The sequence below is a fragment of the Tachysurus fulvidraco genome, chromosome 20, assembly GCF_022655615.1.
Source record: "Tachysurus fulvidraco isolate hzauxx_2018 chromosome 20, HZAU_PFXX_2.0, whole genome shotgun sequence".
NCBI classification, from domain to species: Eukaryota; Metazoa; Chordata; class Actinopteri; order Siluriformes; family Bagridae; genus Tachysurus; species Tachysurus fulvidraco.
Window position 1 is genome coordinate 3,727,304 of NC_062537.1, and position 23,122 is coordinate 3,750,425.

General features: G+C 40.8%; 1 protein-coding gene across 7 annotated transcripts in view; it reads left to right on the plus strand.

Annotated features, from left to right (window-relative positions):
• Nucleotides 1-23,122, plus strand: part of LOC113638311 (WD repeat-containing protein 70) — a 36,160-nt gene that overhangs the window by 4,909 nt on the left and 8,129 nt on the right. For all 7 annotated transcript variants that reach the window (XM_047804531.1, XM_047804533.1, XM_047804529.1 and 4 more), the window contains exons 7-13: nucleotides 104-237; nucleotides 2,009-2,162; nucleotides 3,936-4,012; nucleotides 9,469-9,643; nucleotides 18,996-19,095; nucleotides 19,684-19,768; nucleotides 19,899-20,037. In XM_047804531.1, coding sequence (XP_047660487.1) covers nucleotides 104-237; nucleotides 2,009-2,162; nucleotides 3,936-4,012; nucleotides 9,469-9,643; nucleotides 18,996-19,095; nucleotides 19,684-19,768; nucleotides 19,899-20,037 — 864 coding nt within the window. The remainder of the gene's footprint in view (nucleotides 1-103; nucleotides 238-2,008; nucleotides 2,163-3,935; nucleotides 4,013-9,468; nucleotides 9,644-18,995; nucleotides 19,096-19,683; nucleotides 19,769-19,898; nucleotides 20,038-23,122) is intronic.

The window sequence follows — 23,122 nt, forward strand, 5'->3', positions numbered from 1 at the left end:
TGATTCGGTGATGCTTCATGTGGAGGTCCGTGTGCTAATGAATATCCCAGTGCATCCCATGAATAAAATCTTCTCAGTCCTTCCTATTGGTTCTGTGCTGCAGGTCTCGGCGCTGGGACTCGACCCGTCTGGTGCTCGTCTGGTCACCGGGGCCTTTGACTACGAAGTCAAGTTTTGGGACTTCGCCGGGATGGATGCAGCTCTGAACGCTTTCAGGTCTTTACAGCCTTGTGAATGGTGAGAACAAGTTCAAATTTGATCAACAGTGAAGGATTCAGTCTGTTAAATACTGAATAAAGACTTTCAGTCAGGGAAGTAGACCAGTAAGTATAAAAGCATGTAAGAAAATTTACAGAAAATGTAAAAAATTTACACAAAATTTAAATATACAGAAGTTTTGTATATGGCCAGCAAATACAACAATGCAGTTAATGACAGAAAAAATAGATAAATAAGTATTTAAGTATGTAAGAAAGCAGGCAGATGTGTTTGTGAATTGGCAGGCAAGGAGGAAAGAAAATGCATGTAAATAAATAACTAAATGACTAAAGAAGTGTGTAAGTATGCATGTAAATAAGTGGCCAAGGATATATGTGAGTAGACAAGCAATCAAGAAAGAAATAAAGCAGGAAAGAAAGTATGTATTTGAGTAAGTATGTAAATAGACAAAACGGCAAGGCCAGAAGTGGGCAAGTATAAATAATGCAGTAAGAAACATTTCCTAGATGTTAGGTTGATGTAAGTTAACTTCTGCTTATAGTAATGGACACTGACCCAGAGTTCCTTGTCCGAGCCAAAGCCTGATTAGTTGTACAGCTCTAGTTTATGACATTTGTGTATAGTATTTACATAAGATGATGATATCCCATTGGGAAGCTGGTTCTGGAAATAAGAGCTGGTGTTCCTCCTTAAATTCCAGCTTTGTCTGACCCACTGTGTGTTATTCAGTGTTGCGATTTCGGCCTCAGCGTGATGGCTCAGCCTGGACTAACTGGGGCCAGATGCAGCGGGGCAGGGCAGGGCAGGGCAGGAAGGACTTGCGTGTTGATATGTCTCAGCCTTTCAGATTGTGGGTGTCCTTTAGAGAATCAGGAGTCTCGTGGTACTGAAAGCCAATTGGCTGGGCCAGGCTGAGCTGAAGCTGGCTTTGCTGTGTATGAAATGAACAGTACTACGGCACATTAAACAGCTCATCAGCTCGCTGTGCCGTTCCCTCTCTAATAAGCTCCTGGCTTTGTGTCCAAAAACAATATTGCCCATGTGGAGACTATAAAGGCTGTGAACGACTGTTGAGTAATGCTCCCGTACATGAGTCTCAGTCAGGCTTTGACATATCCTCTGAGCTAATTCCATTGCATGTCCTGGTGACTACGTCTAATGCATTTCAGCTTTCTAAACGGCCGCGGCGAATTTTTTAACGTTGACTAAATGCAGAACGGGTCTGCACACAATCAACGTGTATGACCTCGAATTGTTTTATCATCATGCTCCGGGGTGTACAGTTAGACTTTCAAAACACTGGACTTGGGATTTTTTTTCTTTTGTCTTTCTGATATTAAGACCCTCTTTTTTTTTTTTTTTTGCTCAAAATCCATCCTAAACTGTCTGTTTAACCAAAAAACTTCTTAGACAGACAGCTACAGTCAGCAGGTATTGTATTTTAAATCACCACGGCTACTATAAGTAATACTGTGTTCTACTGGCAATTTTCACAGGCATCTTTTCACGATTAGAAGTTATGTAACAAGACGCGCGGCCGGAAGTCTTGCACAACTGACAGATGTCTTTGACCGTAAAGTCAGACAGATGAAATCTCTGAGTTTCCTGTACACACACACACACAGTGTGTGGCTCGTTGTTGTTCAGAACCTAGGCGTGATTGTCAGTATTTCTCATCTGTCGCTTAGATCAGTTGACCTTTAAACCCAAATAAGCCAAGCATGGCCTAGTGAATACAACCAGTGTTCATACGTGTTTAATATGATTTTTGTGGGTTTTTTCCTTTCAGTCATCAGATCAGATCCTTACAGTATAGCGTAACCGGTGATGTGATCCTGGTAGTAGCAGGAAACGCTCAAGCCAAAGTGCTGGATCGGGATGGCTTCCAAGTCCTAGAGTGCATCAAGGGGGACCAGTATATTGTCGACATGGCCAATACCAAGGTATAGTCGTGTTCTCTCCTTTACATGACTATAGACACGTGTAATAGGTTACAGCACAATAGAATCCCATTTGAACCTTTTTAACCTTTAGTGACGTATCACCAATAAAGAAACCTATTATTTACTTATTTATTGATGGGTTATTTATTTATTTATTTATTTATTATAAATGATATATAATGCATTTATTTAATTTTAATAAATAAATATACAAACAATTTATTCATTTAATTAATTTTTTTATATTACAGTGCAGCAAGTATTTGATTTTGCTAATTAATTTATTTTATATATGTATATATGCTTATTATTTATCTTTTATTTATATATACTGTGTATATATATAAAATTCTTTTATTAAAAAATATATATATATATATATTTATATTTTTAGCGAGTCACATACACACTCAATAAAAATTCCTTATACATAAAACACAGAGTTTTTGATCCACTATAAAAAAAGATTTTCCGGGAAATTGCTGTTGATTTATTTTAAGATATTATAGATAAAAAAAACAAAATCTGTTTGTGTATATTTGTAGACGGTCTGGATAGTGTGTTTGTGTGTGTGTGTATTTCCAAGAGGAATTTTTTCAACGGATTTTCTCTGGGCAGTGACCTGAGGTTGTTTATGGGTGCGTCCTGTCATTTGTTTGATAAATCTGCAAACTGTTTGTTAAAGTCCCGGTGAAGTTTGGTTGAAATTCCTGCATCGGTGAACGGAAGGTGCATGATTTGGTGACCCTTCCATTCACCGAGTCACTTTTTCTTGCTTGTCTCACACGCACATCAGCAAACAGGTGAAACAAAGGGCTTAGTTATAACCGTCCAGTTTAAGAGGTGCTGTGCTGCTCCATTGGTCTCCAATGTGCAAGCAGTTTAGTGTCTGAGCGGTGGCCCAGTGAAGGTGACCCAGGATAATGTGCTGTATCCACATAGCGTTCATGGATCCTCTGCCCACACACACACAGTCACACACACTCTGTTTGTAGCTATTTCTTCTTGTGGGGTGCTCAGTGCATGTGTGTGTGTACACGTATGTGTTTGTGTGTGTGTGTATATATATATCTGGTAATTTGCTCTCCTGCACTGTTGATAGAGTGGTTCAAATATGCATAGCAAGAGCACTTCCTCCCTATCCAAGCGAAGCTGTGCCACTTTGACCGCTGCTGTTTATCTTGCTGTTCTCTTTCCGTATGGGAGAAATTAGCTTTGTCATATCATTAACGAGGTGATTAGCGTGCAGTGTTCGGAACAGTAGGGAGAACTAGCGTTCGTCGTTTGATCTGATTCTCCATAACAGACCAAATTGGTGGGGAGGTTACGGGTACATATGTGTAGGTTACCGGCAGCTTCAGGCTGCTAGAGTTAGAGCGAAACCTCCACAGTGTGTGATTTCAGGTTTCGGGTATTTTGTGTTTGTATATACTAGGAGCTGCACCAGCAGCTTGTTTTTTACTAATTTTACCCTACAGGAAATTACTAGATGATGATGCTGAGGGATCGCACAGCTTGAAACGTTTGTAGGCGGCTTGGATTCAGGTTATATTTTGTAATTGTTCGATAGCGAATAAATCGTTGTATTACCACACAAGCAATAATACTCTGTCTTTTCTTTCTTCGTAAAGATTGTTTAGATAAACTGGCTAGTATTTTCACTTCAGAAACTGTTGTTGCTTTGCTTCGTGCTTCCGTAATATAACACTGGCTCTATTCGCCTTTGGCACAGAGATGGACAATAATGACCTGATTGTTTGTGTTCCCCCACAGGGCCACACAGCCATGCTGAACAGCGGCTGCTGGCACCCCAAGATCAAAGAGGAGTTCCTCACCTGCTCCAACGACGGGTGAGTAATCCTCAAAGATGAGCAGAAACCTGAGTCCGCAGACCGGCCCCTGGAGGAGCGTGAGCCCTCAGCTCCATATAGAATCCCTATACGTGTAGCTGGTTATGGAGATGAAGGTCGGTCGTGTCTGCTGCGGTGGTCTCTGTGACTCAGAGTTTGAGTAATATAACCACCCTGACTCAGGTGTTAGTCACGTCTCAAGTGTAGTTAAAAATTTCATGGCTTTTCCCCTGAGTTTGAACCCTAACTAAATACTTACTAGGCGAGTTATTGAGCATCACAGTGTCATATTTTCTCAATAGACCTTTTGCTCTTGTGGATTTATTGGATATAATAAATGATAATCTTTAGGAGCTCCTGGTGGCCAACCAGGGTTTTGTGGTTACTGAATCCTGTCATCCATCTCTAATTGCTAAGTATTAAGCCAGCCTAATATTTTTGCTTTAATTTCTAATATTTGACTGTGCCTTTGGTCATGGTTAATAACAACACCAGTATCTTGTGATGTCATTTCCTGTCTCTCTTACCCCAAGATTCCACTCTCTGGTACAAATCCCAGCTCATATTGCCTATGTTGGTACCAAATAATATTTTTAAAAAATTTCGACTGTGGTCTGGTGATTTTGCTGGTTCTGTGCTCCATCAGACACTTTGACAAGGTCACAAAAACATTTGGTACTCATCATCCTATAATATGGATAAGAAATATCAATGTTGTGTCCTGATTGGACATAAAGCATAAAGAACAGCCTCAGAGACTTAACCAACAGTCTGACCAGCAGCAATCTGGTTTAATGTTAAAATAATACTCTGTTATAAAATGTAAATACATTACACTCCATACAAAATGTATTCTGTGAAAAACAAAATTCCAACATAGTTTGTGCATTTATACTGTGCTTATAGCATATAGTTATATATATATAGCTATAGTTATAGCACGGCCTTGACAAGCCATGAAGTAGTGAAGCAGCCCGAGAGTAGTGAAGCAGTCATTATTGAAAATGTCCGTCAGCCAATAATGCTGGCAGATGTTTACGGTGCAGCTTGCAGTTCCACATGTGAAGCTGTTTTCTTCCAAGTTTACCTTGTGTTCTGGAAATCATCCTGTGGCACGTACTGACTGGTGGTGCTGGCGGTTGAAGAGGTGGGAAAACGGCGAGAGGTTTCAAGCCAAAGGATCTGCAGCTGTCCGCTGTTTGTGGCTGGGCTTCGGTTCAGCACCAGAGGCGCTCTACGCTTTCCTGGGGAGTTCCCTTGTGTTTCTTGACTCTGCTCTCAGTCTCGCTCTCCCTAGTCCAGAGTATAAGCGTCTCAGAGAAAATATAGCTTCCATGCTTGGTGTTAAACATGAAAAGGGAACATCAGAGGCTGTATACACCACTCAGGCTGCTGAAGCGTGTCTGTTTAATCCAATTGGCTGTGGGTCAAAGATAAGAGGTATGTTGATGTGTATCTAACGATAAGTGACACACAGGCGGTCATGTGCCGCTACTTATTCCCAGACCACTGGTACTGCACCACAATTCTTCCCTGCCTTTAAGTCCACACAGCAGTACAGTACAACACACATGGTTTAAAGCATGGAGCACTTTTTCTTCCAATGCCAGTTGCATTCACATCGGAAGAGGGCTGGTTAGACCCTCAGGACAAGTGCGGAGTCACAACCTGTTAAGCCGGCTGAGTTGTTTAGTGAAGATCTGTGCTCCTTTGACAACGTTAAATTTCACTGAATTGTTTTATAGAAGGGGATTTTCATACTTAAACAATGCTGGCTGTAAAAATATTCAGCTATGACATTTGTGCTATTCCATGAAACCATGAAGTGACATGATATTAGATATTAAATACTTTTCCTTTTATTTGATTTCCAATGTATCAACCCTAGTATTAGGAAATTTCCCTCTCTGAAATTCTGGCTTAAGTGTAAGTGAAGCTCTGAAAGTTTTCCTTTCAATAGAGGTTATTCAGCCTTTTTCCTTTCATGAGGCAGCTTTTATTATCCACAGCATGCAGCAGGCAAGCTGTAAAATCAGTCATTTTTTTAAAAAAAAACTTCTGGGCCACTTTCCTTTATATCAAGAATGTTCACCTGTAGAAAAATTGCTGCAGTTTCCACTTATAATCATGTTGGGTTTTAGAGTTCTGAAATCTGGATCTCTGGCTCAGGACAAAGCTCCGTCTGAGCCTTTAGTGGTGGTGCATCACGCGCTCCTGCTAACGTTGAGCTTGATCGCAAAACTTTCAGAATGTAGAATCACAGCGTGTCCGAACTGACATAATGAAGGTAAAAACGGGATTCAGCTTAAATTCTGTAAACCTTTCACTTTGCACATCAAATTCTCTCCACTACGCTTAACATAAAGGCAAAGTCACATCTCACCAGCCTGTTAAGTGAGTGATCTTCCTTGTTGGTCTCATTTTACTCTCATTTGTTATAACCCTTTTAAACAACTTTATATTTTTTTATTTTTTTGGAAGCATGCCAGACTTGTGATCGCAATATATGGGGTTACCCATTTTTTTCTTTAAGTAGCTCTATGATCTTACCATGGCATAAATTGGGTCTTTCTCTCATGTGAACTCTACCTTTCAGAAACAAGTTGGGGCATTGGGTGGGAGACATGTCAGCTTCCTCTACAGTCCAGTGAGTCTGAAACTGCTCTCCCCTTTACAGATGAAGTCTTCCATGTCTTTGTCAAATAACATACAGTACATACCATTCAGACTTTTTTATTTTAAAGGTCTGATGTTGTACGTCTTGAGAACCCCGTTCCCCAACTTCCCACACGTTCTGATAGGCCTTCAGTACATCAGCACCTCGTTGCAAGTTCATCCTTAACAAGCTCTTGTAGTAAACCTTGTTAACAGTCTGTTATTTGATTAGGAGCTTTCTTGTTAAGTGTCGGCAGAGAAATCTCTACTGTCCACCAGCCTCACTCGTCCACCTGACACTTTCTCCCCCTCTTATCTCCCTTGGTGCAGAGAATGCAACAAGGCCTGCTTCTCCTTATAATCAACAGGGTGACAACACACAGTCAACCTTCCAGGGCCCCAACACTCCAGCTCATTCAGCCCATGCTTCTGCTTTGATCAGCCACTATTTTATACTGACATCCTTATCCATCCATCCATCTGGGGAATTTTTCCAACCGCTTGTGTATCCCAGGCGTAAACCCCAGCCTTTGGGCAAGATAGCATCTGTTGCGGTAGAGAAAGGTGAAGGCTTTTGCCTGGCTTATAGCTTTGGGTTTATGTGTGAAAGGCTGCGTTGGGTCGTAAACTACCCACACATGACTGGGATTGTATTGCTGTCATCTATTATCATGTTCTCCCCACGCTATGGGTAGAATTACCAAAATATGAAAAAATAATTACAGAAACATTCAGATAAACACGCTTCACTTCCATTTTAGAATTATAACAGCCATTGAATTGCAATTTATTATACACAACTTGCTGAGCAGTGAGAGAAATTACCAGGAGGCCTTGAGGCCACTAGATCACTTGTCCTATCAAGTTAAAGCTGGCCTTTAGCTTTTTATATTTTGAAAACAAGGACTCCACTAAATTCTCTTCAGTTGTTTGTCCTGTGCTTTAGGAAAGGTTGTGTTACTGGCTAAGATGGGTGATGTATGCAGGAGGATCCTATGTAAACAGAGCAGAGGCAGCTCAAGTGAGACAGGTGGAGCCATCTGTCACTGTTACAGGCCGCCATTAATGCCGATGTTGGGGGACTGAATATCTTCTTGTACTCGCATTGCTGTTGTGTCTTGGATTCGTGCTCAGTGAACTTGTAAGTTTACTAATAAGTAAACAGGGATCTCGTCTCTGGCGGCCTGTAAGTGCCAAGCACCTCAACAGACCAAAAACAAATTCACAAACTACAGCTTATTAGGAAATGCATTAACTAGGATTACACATTAACTAAACACATTAACTCAGAGAGGTGGGTTCTTATCGAACATTGGATTCTCGTTGCTGATTGTAAACGGCAAATGAGTCACAAGGATAAGATATTTTTCAGTCTCTTATCTAGTTTATTGTAATCGTGAGAAATATTGCTTGACCTAGATTCTTTTTCTGCGATCTGTCAGACTAATGTATGCTGCAGCCAATCAGCAGCAACATGTAATGTTCAGTAGGAACCTTCCCTTTCAATTTAGACTTAGATTCTGATTTTGCGATCACATTATTCACTATTCTATTCAGGTTTCCAAGTTTGCAGTCTGTTTTTTAAAAAAATATATAATTTAGTGTTTTTTGTGTTTTACGGGTCACAGTAGATGTTATGTGATGAATTCCTCACCAACCTCCGACAGGGTTTCAGACAATTCTTTTCCTTTGTTTAAACCTAATGACTATGTAGGTGTGCTGGAATCCAGTTCTGGCCTGTATCATGGCTATCTTTATGTTTACAGTGCATTCAGGACCTTCTGACATCAGGGGTCAGAGCTAGTTAAAGCAGATGGTGGGATGGAGAAGTACTTGGACACGCTTAGCCTGCTGGTCCTGTGTGCTTGGTGTGTGCCTCATCTTTGAATGGGTTGACTCACCATGACCTCTTACCAACAGCCCCTTTCCCTCGATGTCTCTCCTCTTTTTCCTGCATAAGATCCCATTTTGAGTTGTTTGAAGTCAGTGGTGACGTTGTCTTTTAGGGGAAAAAAAACAAAACAGGTGTTATTAGTTCTAACTTCAGTTTGCAGAAGCATGACATCATGAAGTGTTGTTTGTTCTTGTAACTAAGGTAAAAGGATGTCGGCTGAAAGCTGGAACAGCCCGTCTGTGATCCATTGTACCTTCCTTCCTTCCATCTGCCTTTGCTCTATCTTTGTAGCATGTCCATCATGTCAGTATGCATACTCTCCAGTGGTCTGACCTAAATAAAGCCCAACTGGCACTATTCTTCTCTTTTGAGCACTGACTTTTTCCTTTTTGCTTGTTTGCGTTTTGATACCTGCGTAAGCCAGGCACATCAGGTGTGTAAGCATCCTGTAGCCTTTGCTATCTGGTAATTGCATTACATTTTGTTTCAGGTTTTTTTTTTTGGTAGCTTCCCCAGTGTTAAACATATGCATGTGGCTGATGTTTTTATTTCTTGCCCCCCTCCTGTCCTCCCATAACATCTGTAATGTGTTCAGCAGCTGTAGAGAAGAAAATTGGAATTTCATGGAACCTCCGAATACGCCTGTAACGCTGATCTACCGTACCCCTGCGTTCTCCTACTCCTCTCTCTTCTTTTATGACTCCTCTTTGTTGATGGAATATTTCAGTAATATGGACTGAGAACTTGGACAAAGTGCACACATCAGCGACCAACACTAATACACAAGTAGAGTTTTGACCAACACTAATACCATGCACACTTACAGTTGTTGAATTTCCGAAGGGACAAAGTGCTTTTGATCTATTTTATTTATTTTTAAATGTTTATTTTTTTTTATTTTTTAAAGGACTGTTCGGACCTGGGACCTGAACAATGAAAAGAAGCACAAGTCGGTATTCAAGCCTCGATCCATGCAGGGCAAGAGAGTCATCCCGACATGCTGCACCTACAGTCGAGATGGCAAGCTGATCGCCGCCGGCTGCCAGGACGGCACGATCCAGATCTGGGATAGAAACCTAAGTGTGAGTCCTCCATTAAGTCATGTTACATTTCTGTAATTGTCATAGATCATTTGAAGTCGTTTTGGTGTATTTTTGCTTTTATTACTTAGCTGATCTTTTAAGTGGTTTGGATTCCTGCCATCGGTGATCTTCCCTTTCTCCCCTTTTTTGCCGGGATATATATTGTCTCGGGAGATAAAGTGCAGTGAAATGGTTCTGGCTGCAGTTTTGTCAGTCCTGGCTTGCGGTAACAGGAGGTTAGCAAATGTCTTGACCGGTAGGTACCTCAGAGGGTCAGTGTTTAGTGCAGCCAGTGACACTGACCAGGCCTGTAGTATTTAGGAAGCAGGAAGGTAGAGGTTACGGAAGCACTCCTCTGTAAATAAGCTGCCTGGGTGTCCTCCTGCCTAGTCTCAGGCCTGACATGGATGAATAGAGACCATGGTCAGAGTTGACTTGTGCTGTGTTCTGGTCTCAGAGCAGATGTGTTTGAGGATTTGTGCCTTTTGTTCAAGCCAGAGGGTGGACTGGTGGTGTGTATTCGGTTCAGAGCGTGACCCAGAGAGCCGTGGAAGGTATGCTGTCATAGCGCCAGTGTTGGTGAACTCCACTGGACCTGGGGGAATGTAAAGCTTTTGGGAGGGGGAGGGGGGTTCAGGTCCACCTTGTCAGTTTATGTAATCAAGCTGCAGGCAGACAGGGTGAATGGTAGTCTTTTGAAAGAAAGATTGTAGACACTGTGTGTGTTTTTTAGTAATTTATGTCTCCTTAAGAAGGTATGATAAAGAGCTGTCTTGTGGAAAAAATATTAATGATGTGTCATGATTGAAGAGAGCTATGTTGAGGTAACCACTAGAGGAATTTATAATTTGGGTAGCTAATTACACTCAATCAAACTGTAGATACCTTTTTTTTCCTCAGACATTCGATTTGTATATTTTGACGTCTCCGTCACCTGCTTCGTTACATGTACTGAGTGTCTGCATCGATTTCCGTAAAGGCCGGACACTGAGCTGCGTCCTTGGATTAAAATTGTGACCGTTGATCAGATACTCAGATCATCTTCTTCTCTTTTTCTGTGTGGACTTCATGCTATCATCTTCCAGCCTTAGAAACCTTTACCTTTTCTGCTCGGTGTTCAAAGCCTGGAGGAAATTGCCAGGCGATCCCTCCTCATTGGGGATCGGACCGATAGAATCGTATGGGTTAGATACTCCTAGATGTTCATAGACAGCTTTCTTGTTGCAACCTGATTAATGTTGTTTTTGTGTATTTTTGATTTTTTAGTAGTAAATGTGAGGGAGTGAATCTAAAGCAAATATTTGGTTCCAAATAAGTGTCCCAAAAGGTTTTCACATCACAAAGAGACCGCAAATGTTGTTGAGTCGGAATGTCTAAAGGGATTATTGTTATTAAAAGACAAAGGCTTAGAAAGGATTTGGGCTTAATTGGTAGCAGAAATGTAAGCAGTAAATGCAGAGCATATGCCCCGAACTGTGTCCTTCTTCTTTAAAGCCCTGTCATCTCACTCACTCTCTCTGGAACGTTGAGTGAGTGTGAACGTGAACGATGGTGTCTGCATGCAGAAAGCATTCTTAGTCTTACAGACAGTGACGGTAAGCCTCGCATTAAAATATAGTGCAAACCAGGCCAACTATACAGGAGTTGTAAGAATAATAGAAGTAACGGTGTGATTTAAGTGTAGCTAACATTTATTATGATGTTCCTGTTTCCGTTTTATTTCTTCATGCTTTTCTGTTTTGCCTTGTTGCACCTGAAACGAGGAATCCCCTGACTTGATTTGACTGGATTTTTGATTTTGCGTGAGAATTTTCTTTCCACCACCTTAGTCTCAACCTCTGGTGTTATTTATTTAAGAAGGAATTAAGAGCTCAGCTTTAACACTCTGCAGAACCCCTAAGTCAATGGCTGTAAGTTATTTCTATTTAGATAGCAGACGATGTCCCCAGGTGTCTTGCATTCCTGGCTGCTTGGCCTGGGCTCCAGCATTTTATGGACTAAGACAGAATAAGTAAGTTGGCAGCACAATGTGTTATTCGTCCATGCTTCTGCATTCGTACATGTAGCAGCTAAAGACAGGTTTGGCCTCTGAACCTTTTCGTTACTTTGCAACGGTGCCCCATTGAACAGTACCGGGGATGTCTGTATGACTGATAACAAATATATGACCATCTGCTATTGCACTTCACAAAAAAACAAAACATTAAACCAGATAACCATCAACCAGCCAATGGATGCAAATCCATTATAAATCAAGTACCTATAGTGTTCATGACTGCTGAGGCTCCTCAGACGCATCTGTCTGCAGCAGCTGACCCACAGAGATTGGACAGAGATCTTTTTAATTTATTACTGGTTGTTTTTACAAACTAAATATTTAACCAGCATTTCCCAGCAGCTTACAATAACAACTTGCTTCTATAAGGTCCAAGCGTTGGCCCATGCCCCATCTTCTTGGATGTGATCCAGACACTCTGCCCACCTTTTACATTCTAAAGGTCACAAAGAACAGGAGCGTTATGAAAGGATTCGAAGTTTCTCCTTGCATTGAAATGTGCAGTATTGTTTTGTGCACAAGCCGTGATGGTTCAGGTTAGATTAGACTTTCTGCAGTCCAAATTCCTTACTGAGAACTGACATTGCCTGATTTTAATGTCCCCTTTTTTAAACACGAAGAGTAGCTTTTAAACTTGAAGTGTCTTCCCTGAACATTTTCACTGTGTACTGAATGATAACATCCCACTTCAGATGAGATCTTTTCCATAAGCCAGTGGCTTAGCCTCCTCAACCATTACTCATAACTTGAACATTCAGACAGACAATCTCAATTTGCCGGGTAACATTGGATTCACTCACGTTCCATTTGCTGTTATTGGGCTAGACACTTATCCGCATGAGTATTGCTGCTGCATTTGATTGGCTTTTTGATGTTCATTGCAATGATTCCTTCAGTGTACTTTAAGTTAAATACTGATTGCTTGTTTGTTCTTGAAACATCTTTTGTCCTCTGCCTGGCATCCACAGACCCAGATTTGCTTTCTGATGGTTTCTAGGAAATGCATTCTCATCTGACCTGCACTCTCAAGTGTGTATAAGAAATGTGTGAATTCTTCAAGAAAAGCTGGAGGCTCAATTCATTTTAAATACAATAACAACAAGCAAACTTTAGGCATCTGCTGGTATCTGATACCGATCCTCTTAAGCCCTATTCGGACCGAAATAGTTTTACATGTAATTGCATCTGGGAATGTAATCATCACCAGAGTGTCTCTGGGGATTTAGTCCCATCCCAGAGTGTCATGTCTGTGATATTTTATGGGCCGTGCATTCATTGCATATTTTTCCTTCTATCTTAAATGACCAATAGTTAGAATATGCAGTATAACCTCTCCATCTCCAAAATGTTGCTCCTTGGAAACCAAGTATTGGAGAGTAAACATAGACATCTCTTTTTCCTAATGATCAAGTGATCAACTCTCATGACCGTAAGCTCTACAATAAGCTTTTATAATAAAGGTCATTACTTCAGCAATGTTGTTTAACAGACATATGTCTGGGATTGTAATTTTCTGCTTCTGCTGCTGAGCGTGACCCATCAAATTCAGAATGTTGGCATGGGATTTGTCTTCTGTTAATGTGATGATGAAATATATCAGTGGAGATCAGATCCGAAAGCATAAAAAAAAACAAATAGAAATTCAGTACTTTCCAGAGTTATAATACCTGTTATTTGATTATCTCTTACAAAGAACCACTACTACATTGCATGCAGTTTGGTGTTTTCAGTAAATCTTGTGGTGAAACTCTACACACCGAGAGACCTATATTCCTTAGGGAAAATACCTATTGCCCTTTACTCACTCCTTTAGAGAGACCACCACCTCTTTTTCTGGTTTTAACTTCACAAGACTTTAACTGTTTTCATAAGGAAGGAGGTGCTAGACTTGGATGCACCCCAGAGCCTGAGAAAGATCTTCTCCAAGCACAAATGCTAAAGGTGTCAAGTCTATTGTCTGTGAAATATATTGGCTGCAGAAATTACAGCCAGCACTATAGCAGAACAGCCTGGCTTGGGATTTGAGACTTTCTACTCCCTCCAGTGAGTTCCTGCTGCAGATTTCCCCGAACCATGCATTCTACACCCATGTTATTTCAGGATGTTCTTTCAGGGTCACCCTCTAAAATTCGGTTAAATCAGAAGGTTACGAGTAACCATGAATTACATTTCTTCCATTTTTTTTATTCCTTTTTTTTTTTTTTTACAGCGTCCATCTCTGTTGACCAACTTGATTCAGTGGACCAAGTGTTTTGAATGTAAATCCTTGCACAGCTGCTTCTATTTCTCAGTCAGCAACACGCAAGAATCCAAGCCCCTACATGTGCACACATTCGTTTAAAAGCTTCCTGGAACGTGTGTGTGAGATCCAAAAGTTTCCCCCTTCCATCCTATCCATACCATAATTTCCCACATTCCTCCTGTTCCTAAGACACCATTCAACTTGATGGCCCAGCAGCTGATACCATTTGTGTAATCAAAAGAATAAATTCTAAATAGAGTAATAAGTCTCAGACACGAGCAATGGAAATGACACAGGGCTTTTTTTTGACAAGCAGCAAACATCCCTGTTTCACGATTTGATTGTGTTCCTCCCGCTGTGATGGAGGGTATTGACCGAATTCCTTTTAACGGAACATCTGGATAAGTTTGCTCACACTTGAAAAGTTTTCTCAAGGCAAAGTCATAAAAACGAAGGAGACGTTCCAACTTTGTGTCAGAGCCTGAGTTTTGGCCGACCAACATTTACTCTGGTTTTGGATCGAGAATCACGTTCCAGTCATTGCTCAAATTTCACTGTCTTTTATATGCCTAAGTTGCAGAAACAATGTGAGGAAATGTCAAATTAATTAAGCTGTTTTAGCAAATACAAAGGCAGTAGTTCCGTATTGAATAAAAATTCTGATTTTAGATTAACGGTCTAATTTTTTTTTGCCGACGGTAATCAAGCTGTCACCCCCTGACTTTTCAAAAGACGAGCCAGAGCATGAAATTTGCTCCGACTGATTCCTGCTCAGATTCTAGAGTTGATTGGATCAGATGTCAGAGGTTTGCTTTTGGTTTCCCGGTAATTGGGGTTCTTGGTCATGCCAAAATCTGATCCAGTGCCTGAGCTCAGTTAGAATTGACATGACCTAAGGGAAGGTAGCCGGATGTGTCACGTCAACCCTAATCAAATCTCCAGCTTTAGGACTCTTGTGTCAAACCTCTACCGAATGTCTCTGCATGTGCCTTCAAAGCTGCGAATGACCTTCAAGAACTGAAACCGGAGAAGGTTTTGGGCCAAGTTATGTCCACTTATGGTTCATGGAGATGTAGACTTTGGAGCTAACCAGAAGGTTAATAATCTCTCTGAAGTGTCTTGTAGGTATACGGCAAGCAGGGCTACGCCGAAGGCACGCTGAGCAATTGAAAACAAGGCATCTAGGTTTTACCCTTTATTTATTTATTTATTTTAAAAAAAAGAAATTTGTTTGAAACAATTAGATATTGTGTAAGCTGTGTTTTTTGGCCAAGCCTACAGTGAATCTCAGAATTCATCCTGGCTAAATTTAGGCTCTGTTCTTGCATGTTGTGAAGTTCAGGAGGAGTTATATGTTTGGATTTCAGTTCCTTGAAAACATTTTTGGGAACGTGCCAAACTTGACGGAGATAAGAAGCCAATACCCTTTCTTAATTTAACACTCTGCATCGTCATGAATGAATTCGAATGAAGTGGGCCTGGCAAGCTTTTAGTAATCAGCCCAGCCATGCTCCATTAACACACCGAGCAGGTGGTGACAGACAGATAGTGTTTTCAGCCTGGCGACGAGATCCCAGCAGAGTGGGGGAGAAACATGGACCAATTAGACGAGAGAAAATTGGTCTGGCAAAGAGCAGCGCCGGTGCTAGGGAATGTAATATGGAGCTTAAGTTGCGTGAAGCAGTCTTATCTACTCGCTCCATGATAATGACTTCTTTTCTGCTCCTGTGATTATGCAGAAGACTGCACCTCTCTCAGCCTGAACCCCAGGACATCACCCTGCTTCAGTCTTCCATTCATCACTGAATTGAACACGCCTATTTAAGCATCTTTGTTGCTTAAGGATCTTTTTAATAAAGTCTTAAAATTCAGTCTTTACTTAGAAAGGAGGATTCCTAAACAGATCTTACTTTATTATTGCCAGCCCATTTATAATGGCGTTCAATAGAAGAAAAAATCTAATGATCTCAAACATATAAGGGCTGATGGTCAGATTTTGTTGTTCGATCATAAAACAAAAGAGCAAGAGCTTCTTATCTCTCAGGGCCTTCTTACACCTGGTCACTTCATGTGTTGTCTCTGATCCGATAGCTATGTGATTTGTTAAAACTGTTCCATTTACATTAGGCCACATAAATGCATCTTGGCGAATCGGATATCGATCCGATCTTTCTACTCCCGCCTAAAATGCAAATATATTTTACCTCCTTTTCGGGGTAATTGAAATGGAACACACTTTGGTGTGTGCGGTTTTCTGAATGCAATCAAAAAGAAGACGAAAAAACTTGTTACGGCGGTTATGCTACAAAAAAACAGCATTTACATTTATTTGTTTCTGGCACGATGCACGACTCGTGAGTCACTTGCTAGTGATGTACTTCCGTTTGGGAGGAGTATAGCGCTGACGTATGTGGCTTGAACAACCACATGCATTCACACCTGTCCAGTTTCATCTGAAACGCGTCCCAGACCACCTCCTGAAGCGATTTGAATGATTGGATTTATATCCGTCTCGAAAACGTTTCAGAGGGCATTTAGACCTGGTCTTTTTACCATCGGATAGCTATCTGATCACAGAAAACGCATGAAGTGACCAGGTGTAAAAACCCCCTCACACTATTCACCAAAAAGCTTCAATCAACTCATCGCAGGGATATGACGGAGTTGCCCTGAGTGACTACAGGGACTCTGATTGTCTAGTTAGTGATCTGTAAGATGACGAGTGCATGGTGTCGATATTAGCATGAAAGTTCTATAAAGATCTAAATCCCACTGGTGCCACTGTTTGCATGTAGGTAAATGGCATTGAGGGTAATGAGATCACTTTTTCTACATCGCTGCATTCAACACAGCCATACGAAGCAACTTGTGTCATTATTTCATTTTGCCTCAGCAATTATTGTGGTTATTTTACTTTCATTCTCCATTGTCTCTTCATTGCCAAGCCATTTTCCTCTCTGGTCTTCTCCTGTTATATATGTACCCTGGGCTTGTTGCTTAGTGTGTTTTGCCACATCAAGGAGAGGCAAAATAACACGAAATATTTCTCCATTGCAACAATAATGATTTTTCACACAGACTTTGCACAACATATCCTAGCAGGTTTTGTCCATTATGCGTCTTCGGATTGTGTAATTTCCAGCAGTTCTTGATGTGTTGGCGCAGTTTGTCGCTGAAGAAGAAAATGTTAAACAGATAGGAGATAAGAAGCCCATCTTGAAAACACCTGCTTGGACGTGCTCCTCGGTTTGTGCTTCGTTGTGTGCTGAGAAGAAAAGTGGACAAAAGAGCTTAATATGCTCCCTGTTTTTAGAATGGTGTTAATGACTTGCAGCTGACATGGGTTTTATACGCATATGTATTGGAAAGTAGCTTTGATTTGGTTTCTGCTGGTATGTGGAAATGAGTTTATTTTTTTGGTTATTTAGTCATTTTGGAAACCAAGTCTGGAGTGGAAAGTGTTCTCTTAACCATTCTCTAATGACATTGTCATGATGTTTAATTTTATATATATATAAATAATAAAAATATATATATATGTATATATATAAATATATATGTATATGTATGTATGTATGTATGTATGTATGTATGTGTGTGTGTGTATATATATATATATATATATATATATATATATATATATATATATATATATATATATATAAATATAAATATAAAAGAAAGTTCCTGTGAATGAAGCCAGCAAGCGAGCAAGTTTCTATAGATTTTATCTCTATTTCTGTGGAGGCACGTGTCCATCCTGCCACATGTGACACTGCAGTGCTATTGATGGGTCTGAATAGAGGCTTTTACTGCCTGTTTTGGATTAACAGTTAAACTCGTGTTCATTTCCTTCCATCAGGCTTTACTGTTATCTCTGTGCATCAGTGGATGACAAAACATGACACAAGAGTAATAAATGTCACAGTATAAGGACTCTTGTCCACATCCTTAACTGTGTAAGACTTGGGCATGGAATAAAGCTGCAATTACTGAAATTGCTGCACTTGGGCCTGTGCATGGTGGTGCATTTAACCCAGTTACCGTGGTAACAATCCTCAGTAATGGTAAAAAAAAACAACGTTGTTCTATTATTGATTTCTTTGACGCAAAGAGCAAGAGAATCTTATTTTCGCATTTGGACATAAACTTCTTCCATGATGTGATTGCACCTAACATGGAGATGGGATATTTTTCCTTTTTCCCTTATTGCTGTGTGAGAAACGGTTAAGCAAAAAAAAAAAAAAAAATCAAAACAACAAACACACACATGCATTGAGGCGGACACTTTTCTTCTAGAAAGTGATCATAATATCAGATCCCACGCTTGCTTCAGCTTTGACCGGGATATAAAATGCACATTCTATGGATTTTTGGTTTGTGACTCAGCTTTGGCAGAGTGTCGGTTTCTTCGTAGCGCCGCTAAGTGGGAGGTTTAAGCTGCTGTCTCCTCCCTCAGGAGAACATCTGGGCTTCAGAGTGCTTAGTACAAATGATTACAGCAGTAAAAACACTATATAAATAGTAAAGAGTAGTACTTTACACTCCATTCCCGCATGGGATGGTTTTATTACTTTCAAATAGTCTGTTTTAATTTTTGATTATATTGATTCCTAGAAAGTTGCTGTTTTTATTAGAATCTAATGCTAAAAGGTTAATGTTAACAAGATGGTGGAAATCTGGTTGGCGTATATGTAAACAAGGACGCAGGCTTCTAAATCAAATACTCTTTTACATCAAAACAGTGGTGAAATTTGTGGCGGTCCAAACATTTCCTGGTTGGAAGTCAAGTATGGTATGTTTCTTCCTCTGCAGTAAATAAAAAGCTCATGAGCACTTGCAGTAACTGAGCATGAAAGAGACTTAAGTGGCAAATGCAAATTCTTCACATAGTAATAAAAGTGGCTTGGCAGGAGACTGATAATGGAAATTGGGTCTCCTAAAGTGTGCGTACCACATGTTTTACACACACTCATGAATGAGAGATGTGGGTGGTGGAATTTGTTGACTTTATTTACAAATGTTTCCTTTTTTATCTTTACGGCTCTATCCAGGTTCATACCAAGTTCCACTGCCGCCAAGCCCACGCTGTCGGCTCGGACACGTCCTGCCTCGCCTTCTCCTACGATGGAACCAAGCTCGCTTCACGAGGAGGTAAGACGCGTTCGACATCGACAGTGTCGATGTCTGAGGGGAAGCAATGCTGCTGTTTCACCCCTAACCATTACTAACCCAGGGGTTATAACGTCTGACCCCGGACACAACGCTGTATTGTTTTGAAAAAATAAAGATCTTTTCTTTGCTCTGAATCCAAAGTGACATGCGACTCAGAGGATGGCTGGCAGAATTGACATGGACACACTCGCTTTGGTTTTGGCTTGCATTACAGGCCTTCCTTTGAGCATGCACTTCCCAGCTGGCTCGGGTTCATCTCCTGCAGCTTTAGTCAGCGATTGGAGATCCCCAGTCCAGGAATTACTCAAGCTTCAGCGTGACGCATCCGAGTGAAGTCTGACCTCAGAACAGGCTGCTTAACTGCTGTAGCGTACACTGACTCTGATTCAGGCGCCAACACAATCGATCTTATTCAGTTTTTTTTTTTCATCTCTCTGAATTACGTGAGAGAGAGAGAGGAACGTCTTTGATATTTTTTTCCCCCCCTGCATTGATGTTCAAATTACTCATGTTGGCATTCAGTACTGTTCTCAATCTTGACATTTTCTTCTGTTGGTGTGTTTGCAGGGGACGACACTCTGAAGACATGGGACATTCGCAACTTCAAGAAACCTCTCAATGTTGCCACGGGGTTGTGCTCATACTTCCCAATGTAAGCCTGAATATTCCCCGGTGATGCCTACACCATGTTATCCTAGCAAGTTGATAAACCTGGTGAAGCAGCTTTAAATAAAGCACTTAATCGCTGATAAAGCTGTGTGTTATCTCGTGTCTGAGCACAGGACAGACTGCTGCTTCAGTCCTGATGATAAACTCCTGGTGACCGGTACTTCAGTGAAGCGCGACCAAGGGAACGGCAAACTGGTCTTCTTTGACAGAGAGTCCTTTAAGAAAGTATACGAGATCGAAGTGGCTAGCACGGTGAGTGTGACAACTGTATACACAAATCGCTGAGTTTTTTTTCCCTCCCCATAAATACAATCAATCAAGATGATGCATCAACCCCGAGTCCAAAGTTCTGTAGGTAGGTTATTGTATTCTGTAGGTTATTGTACTCTGTTCATTTTAGATTATTTATCATTTGTACAAAAAACAGAGAAAGAAAAAAAATGTTTTGTTTATTTTAAATAAGATTTATATTCACCTTGACTAATATTCGGCAAATAACAACGGTTAACAACATTTAACGAGGACGTCACTGGAGGAATTCAGATGGAAATAGTCAACAACTTTTTCATTGACTGTTGTAAATAATTCTAATAGTAGTACAACACACTGTCAGTGACACAGAATAGATAGAGAGACTCAAATAACATCATCATGTGTAATGAGGGACTACGGCTGAGTAAAAGTTCACGTAGTCGCTTATCTTCTGTGGATTGTATTATTAATGCACATGCCTGGGTTTTGACGTACGTTTTAATTGAGATATATTAGTTGTCAGAGCAACACCGTGGAGATTCGATGAGCTAGATTAATTAAGTAATGAAGTATTGAGAGGAACATAAAAATTCACTACTCGATGCCTGTTACAGCGGCCAGGAGATTAATGAACTTTTGTATTTTACAACCATTTTTTTTTACATTGTTTTATTAACTACATCAATGTTAAATAAATACTCAGAATATAAGGATCAAAAGCTTTATGAATGAACTAACAGTCTTGAAATTGCTTTTTTGTCTTCTGTAACTGCTTAATGCAAGGGCCGAGTTTTACCGCCGATTGAATTGTCTGTCTTAATTTTTAACTTTTACCAGAAAGACAAAGTAATTCCCGACAGCTTCTTGAATGTTGGTATGAAGCGAGTATAACATCTGTGTCAGGACCTCTCTGTGTGAAAAGCTCAAAAGCACGTGCTTCGAACGTCTCTCGAAGGCTCCCGTGGCCATCCGTGCTAGAACGTGCTCTTGAGGAGATTTGTCATGGGAGCAATTCTTGGATTAAGATTTCCCCATCACTTCTTCTCTAGTCATAACACCGCAGCCTGAAGAGGCCCTGAAATCTCTTCCCTCCATCTGGCTCTCCATGTTTGACATCAATGGTGGGAACCTGTCTCGATTTCTGGCTCTCCAAACCCAACAGCCTTAACATCACTAAAAAGAATAGAGCACGGAAGGGCGTTCCCTTTCTGTTTTTGATCCGAGGAGCGGCCTTTACAGTCGTGTAAACGCTCGTAGATGTCCCGGAGGTCCCCATGAGTTATTTATGGGATGATTTGCCCTGGCATGACCCTGGCGAGCTCGCTATTTATCATGTTTATCCAAGGTTCTCGGCAGGACAGCTGAAGAATTTAGTGCCGGCTCTTTATGAAGTGGTGCGCCGGGCTCGTGAAAGGAAAAGCCACCAATCATACGGGTGTAAACATTGGACATAACCCTGCAGCAGGGTCGTGCTCTGGGAAGGGAGGTGGGTGGCAGCGAACACATTTTCAGGCTGCTTTAAATAAATATGCTCTTGGCTGAGAAGATCCTGAGGTGTGAAATCGAGAGAGACGTCCAGTTCTTCACCAGTGATCGAGAGCTGCATAAGACAAGTGTTTGCTGTAAGCAGTTAAAAGAGCCATTTTTAATCTTATGTGCAATTTATATATTTATACAAATATATACAGTATATTATTGGACCATGTGTGGAATTGCATCATAAAGCCAGATTGCAAGATTGAAGGACTTAGCAGAAGCTAAAATGATATATAGTCCAATGTAATCAAACTGCATGAACCCACTAAAAGCTTGTCCATTGCGGATTTATCCATTAGGACACATCGCAGGTGTGTTATCTTTTGATGTTTGACTTCTTCATTTGTCCCAAGCATGACACAAGCCAGAAGGGAGGGAGATGCTGTGATAAAACATTTCCTCCAGCCACCATCAGAACATTATTTTGAAATATTCATCCAAACATCACTGACAGCCTCAAACCTTTATCTGGCCTGTTGCTTTATTCCTTTTGTTAGTTAGTGGGGTAGATGAATTCCTGAGGGTTTTTCAGGGGGCCCTTGGGGCTGGCATCCAGGCCTCACTATTGCCCTTCTCACAGCAGGTGTGACACGTGCGTATTTCTTTTGCATGGCCTACAGTGTGCCGCTACAATATTCTTGTCAAGACCTTGAATTCATTTCCTCTTCTGCTCCTCTTCCCATCTGGACTGTGTGATATAATGAAGCCTTAATCTTTGGCATAGAGGTTAAGGTGTGGTTATCCTCCAGCTAGCACTGCAGCTCATGATGTTTAGAAGAGATTCGAGATCAGACAGCAAGCTTTAGTGTCTCTCTGTAATTCCTAGATGTGCTGTAATGCCTTCTGGAAAGGATCGGATTCTCACAGCAGACTCTTCATCCAAGAATCCTGCCAAATCCTGACTGCAGCTTCCTCATATTGTTCCTCATGATTTTATACAACAGCGATGTTGAATTCTCCAGTCCAGTGGGTCAGATTGCATGACTGATTCATTGTCTATTATGATTAACTGTCTATAATAGCAATAACGCAAATCACAGGCTTGTGCTGGATCTAAAATCGTTCCTATACCAACAGCTAATACAGAGGCACTTGCAAAAGAGAGTGTGTTGAGGGAATGATTTGGATAGCTGCTCTAACATAAGCTATAACTGGAACTTTTTTGTTTTAGTACACAACATAAGCTGTATGATGCATCATAAAATAAATACATTAGATAGTCTGAAACCCTGAATCCACTTCAGGGTTGTAATATTCGTTATCCTTTGCATCATGACATGGCACACCATGCTTAATTTCCTGAAACAGCTCTCCATTGAATGTGGTGTTGTTCCTTATTAATAAGTGTAGATGTAAATGATCAGATGTTATCAGATCATCTGACTGATGATGAGTTATGATTAAAGACGTCACTAGGACGTTTCAAACGGTTGAATGACATGAATAAAAACGGAGCAGTTTGGCGAGTAAATGAAGCATTGTGTGTGTGAGGGTTCCTGCTGGCTTAGTGTGGCTAGTCACTACACAGTCTGTTGACCAACAGAGAGCA